Source organism: Ranitomeya imitator, chromosome 4 (genome assembly GCF_032444005.1).
Source record: "Ranitomeya imitator isolate aRanImi1 chromosome 4, aRanImi1.pri, whole genome shotgun sequence".
In the NCBI taxonomy this organism is placed as follows: domain Eukaryota; kingdom Metazoa; phylum Chordata; class Amphibia; order Anura; family Dendrobatidae; genus Ranitomeya; species Ranitomeya imitator.
In genome coordinates this window covers 202,000,867-202,014,674 of record NC_091285.1, presented here as the reverse complement: position 1 = coordinate 202,014,674, position 13,808 = coordinate 202,000,867, and the positions used below count along the sequence as shown (strand labels likewise).

Below are 13,808 nucleotides of genomic sequence, written 5' to 3'. Positions count from 1 at the left end.
GCTGAGCCCAGAATGAGGCAGAGCAAAGTTAACCCTTGACATGATCCGCTAGGAAAAAAGAGCAGACAGGACTAAACTCTGGAACAGATCATGACAATATGGAGTTGAACAACACCGCTTCATCAATTAAATTGGAGCTGATCTGCAACACCTAAAAAAAGTCTACATTGTTTACATCGGAGTTGCTAAAAGGTGCTAGGTGGCGGATCGAATATTGATGACCTATTCTAATAAAAGTATGATCAATATCATAGTATCGAAAATCCTTATAATTAAGAGCTAGCAAATGAAATTGTCTGATACATTAGTTGCACATTCTTAAAAAGAAAAATTTAGGTAAAATGAAATGTTGTGGAATAAAAACAGATTATTTGGTAGCACACATAGAAGACTTGTGCAGGTTTACATCTGTTTTCAATTTTGATTGGTAGACTTCAGGGAGATGCCATATAGTTTTCTTCCAGTGTCCTAACTATAGACTAGTATTAAATAGTAAATATTCAAGCCTTACTATGGTCGACAGGCCAACCTCTATGTTTACATTCTAATGGTCTTCATTTGTATGCAACAAGGAAACTGGAAAATAATACATCATTTTTTTCATTGAGTTTGCAGATATTTTTTCCACATCTATAGAAAGAAAAATTACGTCTTGAAGATAATTTCATTTGAACCCCTTTTTTCCAGCAGTATTCTCAGTTATTACCTTCACTGACTGTGATGGCTATTGGATAAAAATTCTATATCCCCAAGTCAATTATTAACAACTTATGATTTTGTTAATTTTGCATAGCTTGGTCTCTTGGAGATGGACAACCAGATGATGCAGATAAGAGGGACAATTCTCAACGATCAACATTATTTATTGATAAACCAAATAGTGGAACAGTGAGTGTGGGTAAGTAGTTATCACATGTTTGTATTCTCTTTGATTTATATATATAACACAAAAAAATATTTCATGAGCTGTTTTTTCCTTATTTTCAAATGTATTCCTTATGGGTCCTTGATGAGAAAGCGAAAAAACCTTATACTGCTGTATATCACAATTTTCAGATTAATATTTTTAAAATATATAGAAAACCATGTATCATTTCCTTTACACTTCATAAATACTCCCTACTTCGTGTTGGTACATGAATTTCTAAATGAGATACTTTTTTTCAAATGAAATTGAAAAATGTCTGACTTTCACCTTCTGATCTGTGTTCTATGTTCTAAGAGATTTCCAAATCATTGTATTCTTGTTTGGTTTATATTTTACACAGCATCCCAAGTATTTTATAATTCGGGTTGTATTCTCCATGAAGCTCCTATCTTAATCTTATTTCATTTTGTATACAACTGAGAAATATATAAATAAATATTCTCTGTGTGTCCCAGAAGGTCAGCTCTTCCCTTTCTCACGTACCTGTATGTGGCTGTTTGACAATTTTTGTTGCAGTTGCCTGTGTCGAGCCCGCACTAGCCATTGCTTCACCGGCCATTTTCAAAACAAATGGAACAGTACAAAACTGTTTATATAAGCATTATATGAAATATAAACTATTTATGACTTTAGATGTAAACGTTAACCTTTACGTGAACGTAGCGCGGGCATGAAAGAGGGTTTATAAGTACCGTGTTTTCCCTGAACCCTGAAATTAAGCCCTTGCATGATTTTTCAGGGTTTTTTGAATATGCTTGAATTATAAGCCATGCTCCAAAAATAAACCCTAGTTACGGTCAGGATCAGCGTTTGAGAGGGAAGGGGGGGACTGGTCACATGACCATGATGCCAGCAAAGGTCCATTGTTAGTGTTAGTTCAAGATTAAAATAATGGACACAGAATGTAAGTGCCTAATAACAATGTAGCAAAGAATAAAAGAATTACATACCGTATACAGTACACAACATAAACAGATGCATGTTGTACATTTTAATAAAGGTGGCGATATAAAGTTTGTTGCAAAAGTAGAGGCAAAAGATCTGCTTCGTAAACCAATTGTAAAATGGCTGAAAGGCAAATGGATGGACTTAGCAAGTAAAGCTGGAAAGCATCTTCAACTGAAAGACACCTTTGATCGTATTAACAAGGTATGACTCATTGTTATTGCTCCATATTTCCAGTAATAAGAGACTAAAATTTTTGCTTGTTATGTCTGACAATAAACTTGTATATGAATCTTTAATTATATTTACTGCAAATAATTTTTTTTCAGTATTTCAAAAGACGAATTTGCAGTTATTCACTAGTCAATCCTATTTTATTTTTGTATTCTGTTGTTGGTATTAGGAAAATCAGCATATGTTAGGATATTTTTTATCTTGACCTTATAGACGTTACTTCATGATCACCAATGGGTAAAATTACAAAGTGTTACTAAAAAAAGGAACTTTGCAATTTAACTATTAGGCCACTTCAGATGTTCAGTATTTGATCAGTATTTCCACTCAGTATTTCTACACTAAAATTAGGAGTGGAACAGTCTGAGGAAAAGTATAAGGCCGGGATCACACATGAGAGAAATACGGTCGAGTCTCGCATGTTGATACCCAGCATTGCACCCGTCACTCAGGAGCGGAGCGTGCAGCTCCATGTATTGCTATGCGGCCGCACGCTCCGCTCCTGAGTGACGGTGGCAATGCCGGGTATTAACATGCAAGACTCGGCCGTATTTCTAGCATGTGTGATCTCGGCCTAATAGAAACACGTGCCCCACTTCTGCATTTTTCACCCAGTCCTGGTTTTGGCTTACAAATACTAATATAAATTACTGACCAAATACTGAACGTGTGAAAGTGGCCTTATTATGAAAAATTCTCTCTGTCATCTGGTGACCTGCCACAGTTATAGTCTATCAGAGGGTGCCAGATTCCTAGGTATGGAGCATGCGCTTGCGAATCTTGCTGGACAGCTTGATCTAGCTAGCTTCAGTTCCCCAACGCTCAATCATGCTGATGGCCTGAATTACCAATCTTCAGGAGTGCCCCACCCAATAACAAGCAGGAAGCAAGGTTATTCTTGACTTTTATCCTGAAGATAGTCAAGAATAACCTTTTAAGTGGACAAGTTTGTAAATAATTCTGCAGTCTCTTTTGGACACATCTCACGTAGATGGGACTACTATCTTCTCCACGTATGTTTTATGGGGCAGAACATTAACCAACGCTTCTGCTATTGTTGCATTAGGCAATCATATGATGAAGACTACACATAAAGAGAGGGAAGCCATTTGTACATACAGCATGGGCCAGCTGGGAGAGAGAATGTAAGAATTAATGTAGGGCTGCCCTACTTGTGCCAGATCGCATTTTATGGTTACTTACCATATTTTTATGGAGGACTACTTTCCCAGCTCCTCTATTTCCTAGATTTTTCCCCTATCTTTTCTCTATTGAACCACTTGTTTCCCAGCTATCTCATGTGTCACCCCATCCTTTGCCAAGATTCCCAATGGGCTAGACCTATGCTTCTTAATCTGTGAGTCTGGCCTCTCCAGTAAAGTACCAGTTAGTTGTTGAGCGAGGAATAAGTGGGGGATGCAAATTACATAGTGACTTTTTATGGCTGTAACAATCTCTAGTTAAACAACTTAATTCACTCATTCTGCGCTTATTATGATATATTGACAAAAGGAGAACATTTGCGCCCCAAATATATAAAAATAAATAACTAAACACAGGTTCAACAATATATAACACATGTCACTATATAACAAGAAATTGTAAAGAAAAATAACGATCCCAGAACAATACTCAGTTGCACAAGGTAAAGCAGACAAGAAAACATGGAAATCATTAATTTTCATTCATAGTAAACACATTCTAAGATATCACAGGTCACTACAAAGGAAATATAGTTGTTCCTGGATACACCCGTTAGTCTATATCCACGTATTTAAAAAAATATATATAGTGAATGTATAGAAAAGTTATTTGCATTGACATATGTCTTACCATAAACTTATCATGGAACAATGAACATGTTCTTTTCAGACATACACATTTGAAATGCAAATCATAAAAGCAAAAGAGAACTATGCTGGGAACTACAGATGTGAAGTGACTTATAAAGATAAATTTGACAGCTGCTCATTTGATCTTGAAGTTATTGGTAAGTACTAACACCGTTATGGCTAGGTTCACATAATATTGTAGCCACCTGTCAGATGTATTTGTATGCAAAAATATATAAAACAAAAAAGTACATAAAGAATTGTTTTATCTAAGTATTAGTCAAGTATTTTACAAGTCATGTTCTTTTTGTACTGTTACATTGTATATAATCTTAAAGGGATTGCCTGGGACAAGACAATATTCACCTATCAAATAAATGAATAAAGTACAATCTTTTGGGATATATTGGCCCATAGAAACATGGTTTTCTGACTGCCTATTATCTTTTGCTATGAAAACTTTTTGGTAGTAATTAGTGATGATAAGGTGTTACTTGTGCGTTAATGGGGTATCTTCAGCGTGCTTCAATAATATGTTTGAGTCCCTGTGGCTGCATGTCTCGCGGCAGTTCGACAGCTACAACACATGCAGATATTACCTAACAGCCATGAGATATGCAGCCGTGGCGACTCGAGCTGTTGTGAATTCAGCTTTTGGGCTCCCTCCGGTGGTTGTAGAGGGTAATGCAGTTGTGCCTGGACTGCAGGAGTGGACAGGTGTATCTACTAATTGCAAAACTGACTGGGGTATATAGCTTTGCAGGATCCTTTAGTCAGTGCCAGTTGTCCATTGTTTTTGAAGGATTCACTTCCCTGGTGGTCTCTCCAGTTTGCTGTGCTTTTCTACAAAGATAAGTCCTGGCTTTGTTTTTGCTGTCCACCTGCTGTGGACCTTATAGTCTGTGCAATTTCTTGTTTTGTCTTGTCCAGCTTAGTTTGTGAAGGATTTTTTTTGCAGCCTAGCTATTTCTCTGGAGATGCAGATATACCTCCCATGTCTTTAGTCAGATGTGGTGATTCGTATTTTCTGTGGTGGATATTTTCTAGTGTTTTTATACTGACCGCATAGTACTCTGTTCTATCCTTTCTTTTTAGCTAGTATGGCCTCCTATGCTAAAATCTGATTTCATATCTGCATATGTTATTTCCCTCTCCTCTCACAATCAATATTTGTGGGGGGCTATCTATCCTTTGGGGATTTTATCTGAGGCAAGATAGGTTTCCTGTTTCTGTCTTTAGGGGTAGTTAGATCTTAGGCTGTGCCGAGGTGTCTAGGGAGTGTTAGGTACCCCCCACGGCTACTTCTAGTTGCGCTGCTAGGTTCAGGGTTTGCGGTCAGAACAGGGACCACCTTCTCCAGAGTCCGTTTCATGCTGCTCCTAGGCCACCAGATCATAACAGTACAACTGGCCAACAATGAGATAATTGCATCTCAGAAGAAGGGTGGGAAGCTTTTGAGCCATTTTTTTTTCCTTAGCCTGTTTGGTATTTTCCTCCCTCTTTACCTCTGGGTGGCGACGGAATCTAGTATTAAGATTAATGTTTAGGAGTTAGTTTCTCGGGTGGATCACCTTGCTGCTAGGGTACAGGGTATTTCAGATTTCATTGTTCAGACTCCTGCCTTAGAACCTAAGATTCCCACTCCTGATTTATTCTTTGGTGACAGATCCAAATTTTTGAGTTTCAAAAATAACTGTAAACTGTTTTTTACATTAAGAACCCGGTCTTCTGGTGATCCTATTCAGCAGGTTAAAATCATCATATCTCTGCTGCGTGGTGACCCACAGGATTGGGCATTTTCCCTGGAATCTGGCAATCCTGCTTTGCTTAATGTTGATTCGTTCTTTCAGGCATTGGGGTTGTTGTATGATGAGCCTAATTCTGTGGATCAGGCTGAGAAAATCTTGTTGGCCCTGTGTCAAGGTCAAGAAGCAGCAGAATCGTATTGCCAGAAATTTAGAAAATGGTCTGTACTGACTAAATGGAATGAGGATGCCTTGGCGGCAATTTTCAGAAAGGGTCTTTCTGAATCCGTTAAAGATGTTATGGTGGGGTTCCCCACGCCTGCTGGTCTGAGTGATTCTATGTCTCTGGCCATTCAGATTGATCGGCGCTTGCGGGAGCGCAGAACTGTACGCGCTGTGGCGTTATCCTCAGAGCAAATTTCTGAGCCTATGCAATGTGATAGAATTCTGTCTAGAGCTGAACGTCAAGCATTCAGGCGTCAGAATAGGTTGTGTTTTTACTGCGGCGATTCTGCTCATGTTATTTCTGATTGCCCTAAGCGTACAAAGATAAACGCTAGTTCTGTTACTATCAGTACTATACAACCTAAATTTCTGTTATCTGTGACCTTGATCTGCTCATTATCATCATTTTCTGTCATGGCGTTTGTGGATTCAGGCTCCGCTCTGAACTTAATGGACTTAGAATTTGCCAGACGTTGTGGTTTTCCCTTGCAGCTTTTGCGGAACCTTATTCCTTTGAGGGGCATTGATGCTACACCGTTGGCTAAAAATAAACCTCAGTTTTGGACACAGCTGACCATGCGCATGGCGCCAGCCCATCAGGAAGATTGTCGTTTTCTGGTGTTGCATAATTTGCATGATGATATTGTGCTGGGTTTTCCATGGTTGCAGCTACATAATCCGGTGTTAGATTGGAAATCCATGTCTGTGACTAGTTGGGGTTGTCAGGGGGTTCATGATCAGATTCCTTTTATGTCAATTTCCTCTTCCCCCTCTTCTGAAGTTCCTGAGTTTTTTTCTGACTTCCAGGATGTATTCGATGAGCCCAAGTCCAGTTCCCTTCCACCGCATAGGGACTGTGATTGTGCTATTGACTTGATTCCAGGTTGTAAGTTCCCTAAGGGCCGACTTTTCAACCTGTCTGTCCCTGAACATACCGCCATGCGGAGCTATATTAAGGAGTCTTTGGAGAAAGGGCATATTCGGCCATCTTCTTCACCGTTGGGAGCGGGGTTCTTTTTTGTTGCTAAGAAGGATGGCTCCTTGAGACCCTGTATTGATTATCGCCTCTTGAATAAGATCACGGTCAAATTTCAATACCCCTTGCCTTTGCTTACTGATTTGTTTGCTAGGATTAAGGGGACTAGCTGGTTTACTAAGATTGACCTTCGAGGGGCATATAATCTTATTCGTATCAAGCAGGTGTTGTGAATTCTGTGGCAGAGCTCCCTCCTGTGGTCACAAGTGGTACTTCGGCTGATTCTCTCTGTGAGCTTCTGTTGGTGGAGGGAAGTGGTACTGCGGCTTCTGAGTTTCCTCCCTCAGGTGATCTGGTGAGGTCGTTAGGTGCTTCTCTACTTAACTCCACCTAATGCTTTGATCCTGGCTTCCTGTCAATGTTCCAGTGTTGGACTTGCTTTTCCCTGGATCATTCCTGTGGCCTGCTGCTCTGCATAGCTAAGTTCTTCTTTGCTATTTGTTTGCTATTTTTTCTGTCCAGCTTGTCTAATTTGTTGCTGGAAGCTCTGGGACGCAAAGGGTGTACCTCCGTGCCGTTAGTTCGGTACGGAGGGTCTTTTTGCCCCCTTTACGTGGTTTTCTTTAGGGTTTTGTGTAGACCGCAAAGTTACCTTTTCTATCCTCGATCTGTTAAGAAAGTCGGGTCTCACTTTGCTGAATCTATTTCATCTCTACGTTTGTCTTTTCATCTTAACTCACAGTCATTATATGTGGGGGGCTGCCTTTTCCTTTGGGGTATTTCTCTGAGGCAAGGTAGGCTTATTTTCTGTCTTCAGGCTAGTTAGTTTCTCAGGCTGTGCCGAGTTGCATAGGCAGAGTTAGGCGCAATCCACGGCTGCCTCTAGTGTTGTTTGGAGAGGATTAGGGATTGCGGTCTGCAGAGTTCCCACATCTCAGAGCTCGTTCTATGATTTTGGGTTATTGTCAGATCACTGTATGTGCTCTGACCGCTATGTCCATTGTAGTACTGAATTGCCTTTCATAACAGTACAGGAAGCCAAAAGTACTAATGATTCTCAATAGAGGGAAAAAAGAAGTTCTGAGACCATTTTTTTTTCTTTGCACTGTGTTTTGCCTTTTTGTTCCCCTAGACATTTGGGTGGTTCAGTACACAGGTGTAGCGATGGACATTAGAAGTCTGTCTTCATTTGTGGATCAGCTCTCGGCAAGAGTACAAAAGATTCAAGACACTATTGATCAGAAATCTATGTTGGAACCAAGAATTCCTATTCCTGATTTGTTTTTTGGAGATAGAACTAAGTTTCTGAGTTTCAAAAATAATTGTAAATTATTTCTGGCCTTGAAACCTCGCTCCTCTGGTGATCCAGTTCAACAGGTTTTGATTGTTATTTCTTTTTTGCGCGGCGACCCTCAGGACTGGGCATTTTCTCTTGCGCCAGGAGATCCTGCATTGAGTAATATCGATGCGTTTTTCCTGGCGCTCGGATTGCTGTATGATGAACCTAATTCAGTGGATCAGGCAGAGAAAAATTTGCTGGCTCTGTGTCAGGGTCAGGATGAGATAGAGGTATAATGTCAGAAATTTAGAAAGTGGTCCGTGCTCACTCAATGGAATGAATCTGCGCTGGCAGCTATGTTCAGAAAGGGTCTCTCTGAAGCCCTTAAGGATGTCATGGTGGGATTTCCTATGCCTGCTGGTTTGAATGAGTCTATGTCTTTGGCCATTCAGATCGGTCGACGCTTGCGTGAGCGTAAATCTGTGCACCATTTGGCGGTATTACCTGAGCTTAAACCTGAGCCTATGCAGTGCGATAGGACTTTGACCAGAGTTAAACGGCAAGAACACAGACGTCTGAATGGGCTGTGTTTCTACTGTGGTGATTCCACTCATGCTATCTCTGATTGTCCTAAGCGCACTAAGCGGTTCGCTAGGTCTGCCACCATTGGTACGGTACAGTCAAAATTTCTTCTGTCCGTTACCTTGATCTGCTCTTTGTCATCGTATTCTGTCATGGCATTTGTGGATTCAGGCGCTGCCCTGAATTTGATGGACTTGGAGTATGCTTAGCGTTGTGGGTTTCTCTTAGAGCCCTTGCAGTGTCCTATTCCATTGAGAGGAATTGATGCCACGCCTTTGGCCAAGAATAAGCCTCAATACTGGACCCAGCTGACCATGTGCATGGCTCCTGCACATCAGGAGGTTATTCGCTTTCTGGTGTTGCATAATCTGCATGATGTGGTCGTGTTGGGGTTGCCATGGCTACAAGCCCATAATCCAGTATTAGATTGGAAATCCATGTCGGTGTCCAGCTGGGGTTGTCAGGGGGTACATGGTGATGTTCCATTTCTGTCAATTTCGTCATCCACCCCTTCTGAGGTTCCAGAGTTCTTGTCTGATTACCGGGATGTATTTGATGAGCCTAAGTCCGATGCCCTACCTCCGCATAGGGATTGTGATTGTGCTATCAATTTGATTCCTGGTAGTAAATTCCCAAAAGGTCGACTGTTTAATTTATCCGTGCCTGAGCACGCCGCTATGCGCAGTTATGTGAAGGAATCCCTGGAGAAGGGGCATATTCGCCCGTCATCGTCACCATTAGGAGCAGGGTTCTTTTTTGTAGCCAAGAAGGATGGTTCGCTGAGACCTTGTATAGATTACCGCCTTCTAAATAAGATCATGGTTAAATTTCAGTACCCCTTGCCATTGTTATCTGATTTGTTTGCTCGGATTAAGGGGGCTTGTTGGTTCACCAAGATAGATCTTCGTAGTGCGTATAATCTGGTGCGAATCAGGCGAGGAGATGAATGGAAAACTGCATTTAATACGCCCGAGGGTCATTTTGAGTATCTAGTGATGCCATTCGGACTTGCCAATGCTCCATCAGTGTTTCAGTCCTTTATGCATGACATCTTCCGAGAGTACCTGGATAAATTCCTGATTGTGTACTTGGATGACATTTTGATCTTCTCGGATGATTGGGAGTCTCATGTGAAGCAGGTCAGAACAGTTTTTCAATTCCTGCGTGCTAATTCTTTGTTTGTGAAGGGATCAAAGTGTCTCTTTGGTGTGCAGAAGGTTTCATTTTTGGGGTTCATCTTTTCCCCTTCTACTATCGAGATGGATCCTGTTAAGGTCCAAGCCATCCATGATTGGACTCAGCCGACATCTCTGAAAAGTCTCCAAAAGTTCCTAGGCTTTGCTAATTTTTATTGTCGCTTCATCTGCAATTTTTCTAGTATTGCCAAACCATTGACCGATTTGACCAAGAAGGGTGCTGATTTGGTCAATTGGTCTTCTGCTGCTGTGGAAGCTTTTCAAGACTTGAAGCGTCGTTTTTCTTCTGCCCCTGTGTTGTGTCAACCAGATGTTTCTCTTCCGTTCCAGGTCGAGGTTGATGCTTCTGAGATTGGAGCAGGGGCTGTTTTGTCGCAGAGAGGTTCTGATTGCTCAGTGATGAAACCATGCGCTTTTTTTTACAGGAAGTTTTCGCCTGCTGAGCGAAATTATGATGTGGGCAACCGAGAGTTGCTGGCCATGAAGTGGGCATTCGAGGAGTGGCGTCATTGGCTTGAAGGAGCTAAGCACCGCGTGGTGGTATTGACTGATCATAAGAACTTGACTTATCTTGAGTCTGCTAAGCGGTTGAATCCTAGACAGGCTCGTTGGTCGTTGTTTTTTGCCCGTTTTGACTTTGTGATTTCGTACCTTCCGGGCTCTAAAAATGTGAAGGCGGATGCTCTGTCTAGGAGTTTTGTGCCCGACTCTCCGGGTTTGTCTGAGCCGGCGGGTATCCTCAAGGAAGGAGTAATTGTGTCTGCCATCTCCCCTGATTTGCGGCGGGTGCTGCAAAAATTTCAGGCTAATAAACCTGATCGTTGTCCAGCGGAGAGACTGTTTGTCCCTGATAGGTGGACCAATAAAGTTATCTCTGAGGTTCATTGTTCGGTGTTGGCTGGTCATCCTGGAATCTTTGGTACCAGAGAGTTGGTGGCTAGATCCTTTTGGTGGCCGTCTCTGTCGCGGGATGTGCGTGTTTTTGTGCAGTCCTGTGGGATTTGTGCTCGGGCTAAGCCCTGCTGTTCTCGTGCCAGTGGGTTGCTTTTGCCCTTGCCGGTCCCGAAGAGGCCTTGGACACATATCTCTATGGATTTTATTTCTGATCTTCCCGTTTCTCAAAAGATGTCAGTCATTTGGGTGGTCTGTGATCGCTTTTCTAAGATGGTCCATCTGGTACCCTTGTCTAAATTGCCTTCCTCCTCTGATTTGGTGCCATTGTTCTTCCAGCATGTGGTTCGTTTACATGGCATTCCAGAGAATATCGTTTCTGACAGAGGTTCCCAGTTTGTTTCAAGGTTTTGGCGAGCCTTTTGTGGTAGGATGGGCATTGACTTGTCTTTTTCCTCGGCTTTCCATCCTCAGACTAATGGCCAGACCGAACGAACCAATCAGACCTTGGAAACATATCTGAGATGCTTTGTTTCTGCCGATCAGGATGACTGGGTGTCCTTTTTGCCTTTGGCTGAGTTCGCCCTTAATAATCGGGCCAGCTCGGCTGCCTTGGTTTCGCCATTTTTCTGCAATTCTGGGTTCCATCCTCGTTTCTCTTCAGGGCAGGTTGAGTCTTCGGACTGTCCTGGTGTGGATACTGTGGTGGACAGGTTGCAGCAGATTTGGACTCATGTAGTGGACAATTTGACCTTGTCCCAGGAGAAGGCTCAACGTTTCGCTAATCGCAGACGCCGTGTGGGTCCCCGACTTCGTGTTGGGGATCTGGTTTGGTTATCTTCTCGTCATATTCCTATGAAGGTTTCCTCTCCTAAGTTTAAACCTCGTTTCATTGGTCCGTATAGGATTTCTGAGGTTCTTAATCCTGTGTCTTTTCGTCTGACCCTTCCAGATTCTTTTTCCATACATAACGTATTCCATAGGTCATTGTTGCGGAGATACGTGGCACCTATGGTTCCATCTGTTGATCCTCCTGCCCCGGTTTTGGTGGAGGGGGAATTGGAGTATATTGTGGAGAAGATTTTGGATTCTCGTGTTTCTAGACGGAAACTCCATTATCTGGTTAAATGGAAGGGTTATGCTCAGGAAGATAATTCCTGGGTTTTTGCCTCTGATGTCCATGCTCCCGATCTTGTTCGTGCCTTTCATGTGGCTCATCCTGGTCGGCCTGGGGGCTCTGGTGAGGGTTCGGTGACCCCTCCTCAAGGGGGGGTACTGTTGTGAATTCTGTGGCAGAGCTCCCTCCTGTGATCACAAGTGGTACTTCGGCTGATTCTCTCTGTGAGCTTCTGTTGGTGGAGGGAAGTGGTACTGCGGCTTCTGAGTTTCCTCCCTCAGGTGATCTGGTGAGGTCGTTAGGTGCTTCTCTACTTAACTCCACCTAATGCTTTGATCCTGGCTTCCTGTCAATGTTCCAGTGTTGGACTTGCTTTTCCCTGGATCATTCCTGTGGCCTGCTGCTCTGCATAGCTAAGTTCTTCTTTGCTATTTGTTTGCTATTTTTTCTGTCCAGCTTGTCTAATTTGTTGCTGGAAGCTCTGGGATGCAAAGGGTGTACCTCCGTGCCGTTAGTTCGGTACGGAGGGTCTTTTTGCCCCCTTTGCGTGGTTTTCTTTAGGGTTTTGTGTAGACCGCAAAGTTGCCTTTTCTATCCTCGATCTGTTAAGAAAGTCGGGTCTCACTTTGCTGAATCTATTTCATCTCTACGTTTGTCTTTTCATCTTAACTCACAGTCATTATATGTGGGGGGCTGCCTTTTCCTTTGGGGTATTTCTCTGAGGCAAGGTAGGCTTATTTTCTGTCTTCAGGCTAGTTAGTTTCTCAGGCTGTGCCGAGTTGCATAGGCAGAGTTAGGCGCAATCCACGGCTGCCTCTAGTGTTGTTTGGAGAGGATTAGGGATTGCGGTCTGCAGAGTTCCCACGTCTCAGAGCTCATTCTATGATTTTGGGTTATTGTCAGATCACTGTATGTGCTCTGACCGCTATGTCCATTGTAGTACTGAATTGCCTTTCATAACAAGCAGGGTGACGAATGGAAAACTGCATTTAATACGCCCGAAGGCCATTTTGAATACCTTGTGATGCCATTCGGACTCTCTAATGCCCCATCTGTGTTCCAATCCTTCATGCAAGATATCTTTCGGAGTTATCTTGATAAATTCATGGTTGTATATTTGGATGACATTTTGTTTTTTTCCAATGATTGGGAGTATCATGTGAAACAGGTCAGGATGGTATTTCAGATCCTCCGTAATAATGCTTTATTTGTGAAGGGGTCAAAGTGCCTCTTTGGAGTGCAGAAGGTTTCTTATTTGGGTTTCATTTTTTCTCCCTCATCTATAGAAATGGATCCGGTTAAGGTTCAGGCCATTCATGATTGGATTCAGCCCACATCTGTGAAGAGCCTTCAGAAATTCTTGGGCTTTGCTAATTTTTATCGTCGTTTCATTGCCAACTTCTCCAGTGTGGTTAAACCTCTGACCGATTTGACGAAGAAAGGCGCTGATGTGACGAATTGGTCCTCTGCGGCTGTTTCTGCCTTTCAGGAGCTTAAACGCCGATTTACTTCTGCCCCTGTGTTGCGTCAGCCGGATGTTTCTCTTCCATTTCAGGTTGAGGTTGACGCGTCTGAGATTGGGGCAGGGGCCATTTTGTCTCAGAGGAATTCTGATGGTTCCTTGATGAAACCGTGTGCCTTCTTTTCTCGGAAGTTTTCGCCTGCGGAACGCAATTATGATGTCGGCAATCGGGAGTTGTTGGCTATGAAGTGGGCATTTGAGGAGTGGCGACATTGGCTTGAGGGGGCCAAGCACCGTATTGTGGTCCTGACCGATCATAAGAATCTGATTTACCTCGAGTCTGCCAAACGGCTGAATCCTAGAAAGGCTCGATGGTCCCTGTTTTTCTCCCGTTTT

General features: G+C 42.6%; 1 protein-coding gene across 11 annotated transcripts in view; it reads left to right on the top strand.

The window, feature by feature from the left end:
- The window catches only part of MYBPC1 (myosin binding protein C1), a 194,854-nt gene that overhangs the window by 64,157 nt on the left and 116,889 nt on the right, over positions 1-13,808 (top strand). For all 11 annotated transcript variants that reach the window (XM_069764291.1, XM_069764289.1, XM_069764287.1 and 8 more), the window contains 3 exons: positions 794-898; positions 1,929-2,077; positions 3,980-4,097. In XM_069764291.1, the coding sequence (XP_069620392.1) occupies positions 794-898; positions 1,929-2,077; positions 3,980-4,097 (372 nt within the window). The remainder of the gene's footprint in view (positions 1-793; positions 899-1,928; positions 2,078-3,979; positions 4,098-13,808) is intronic.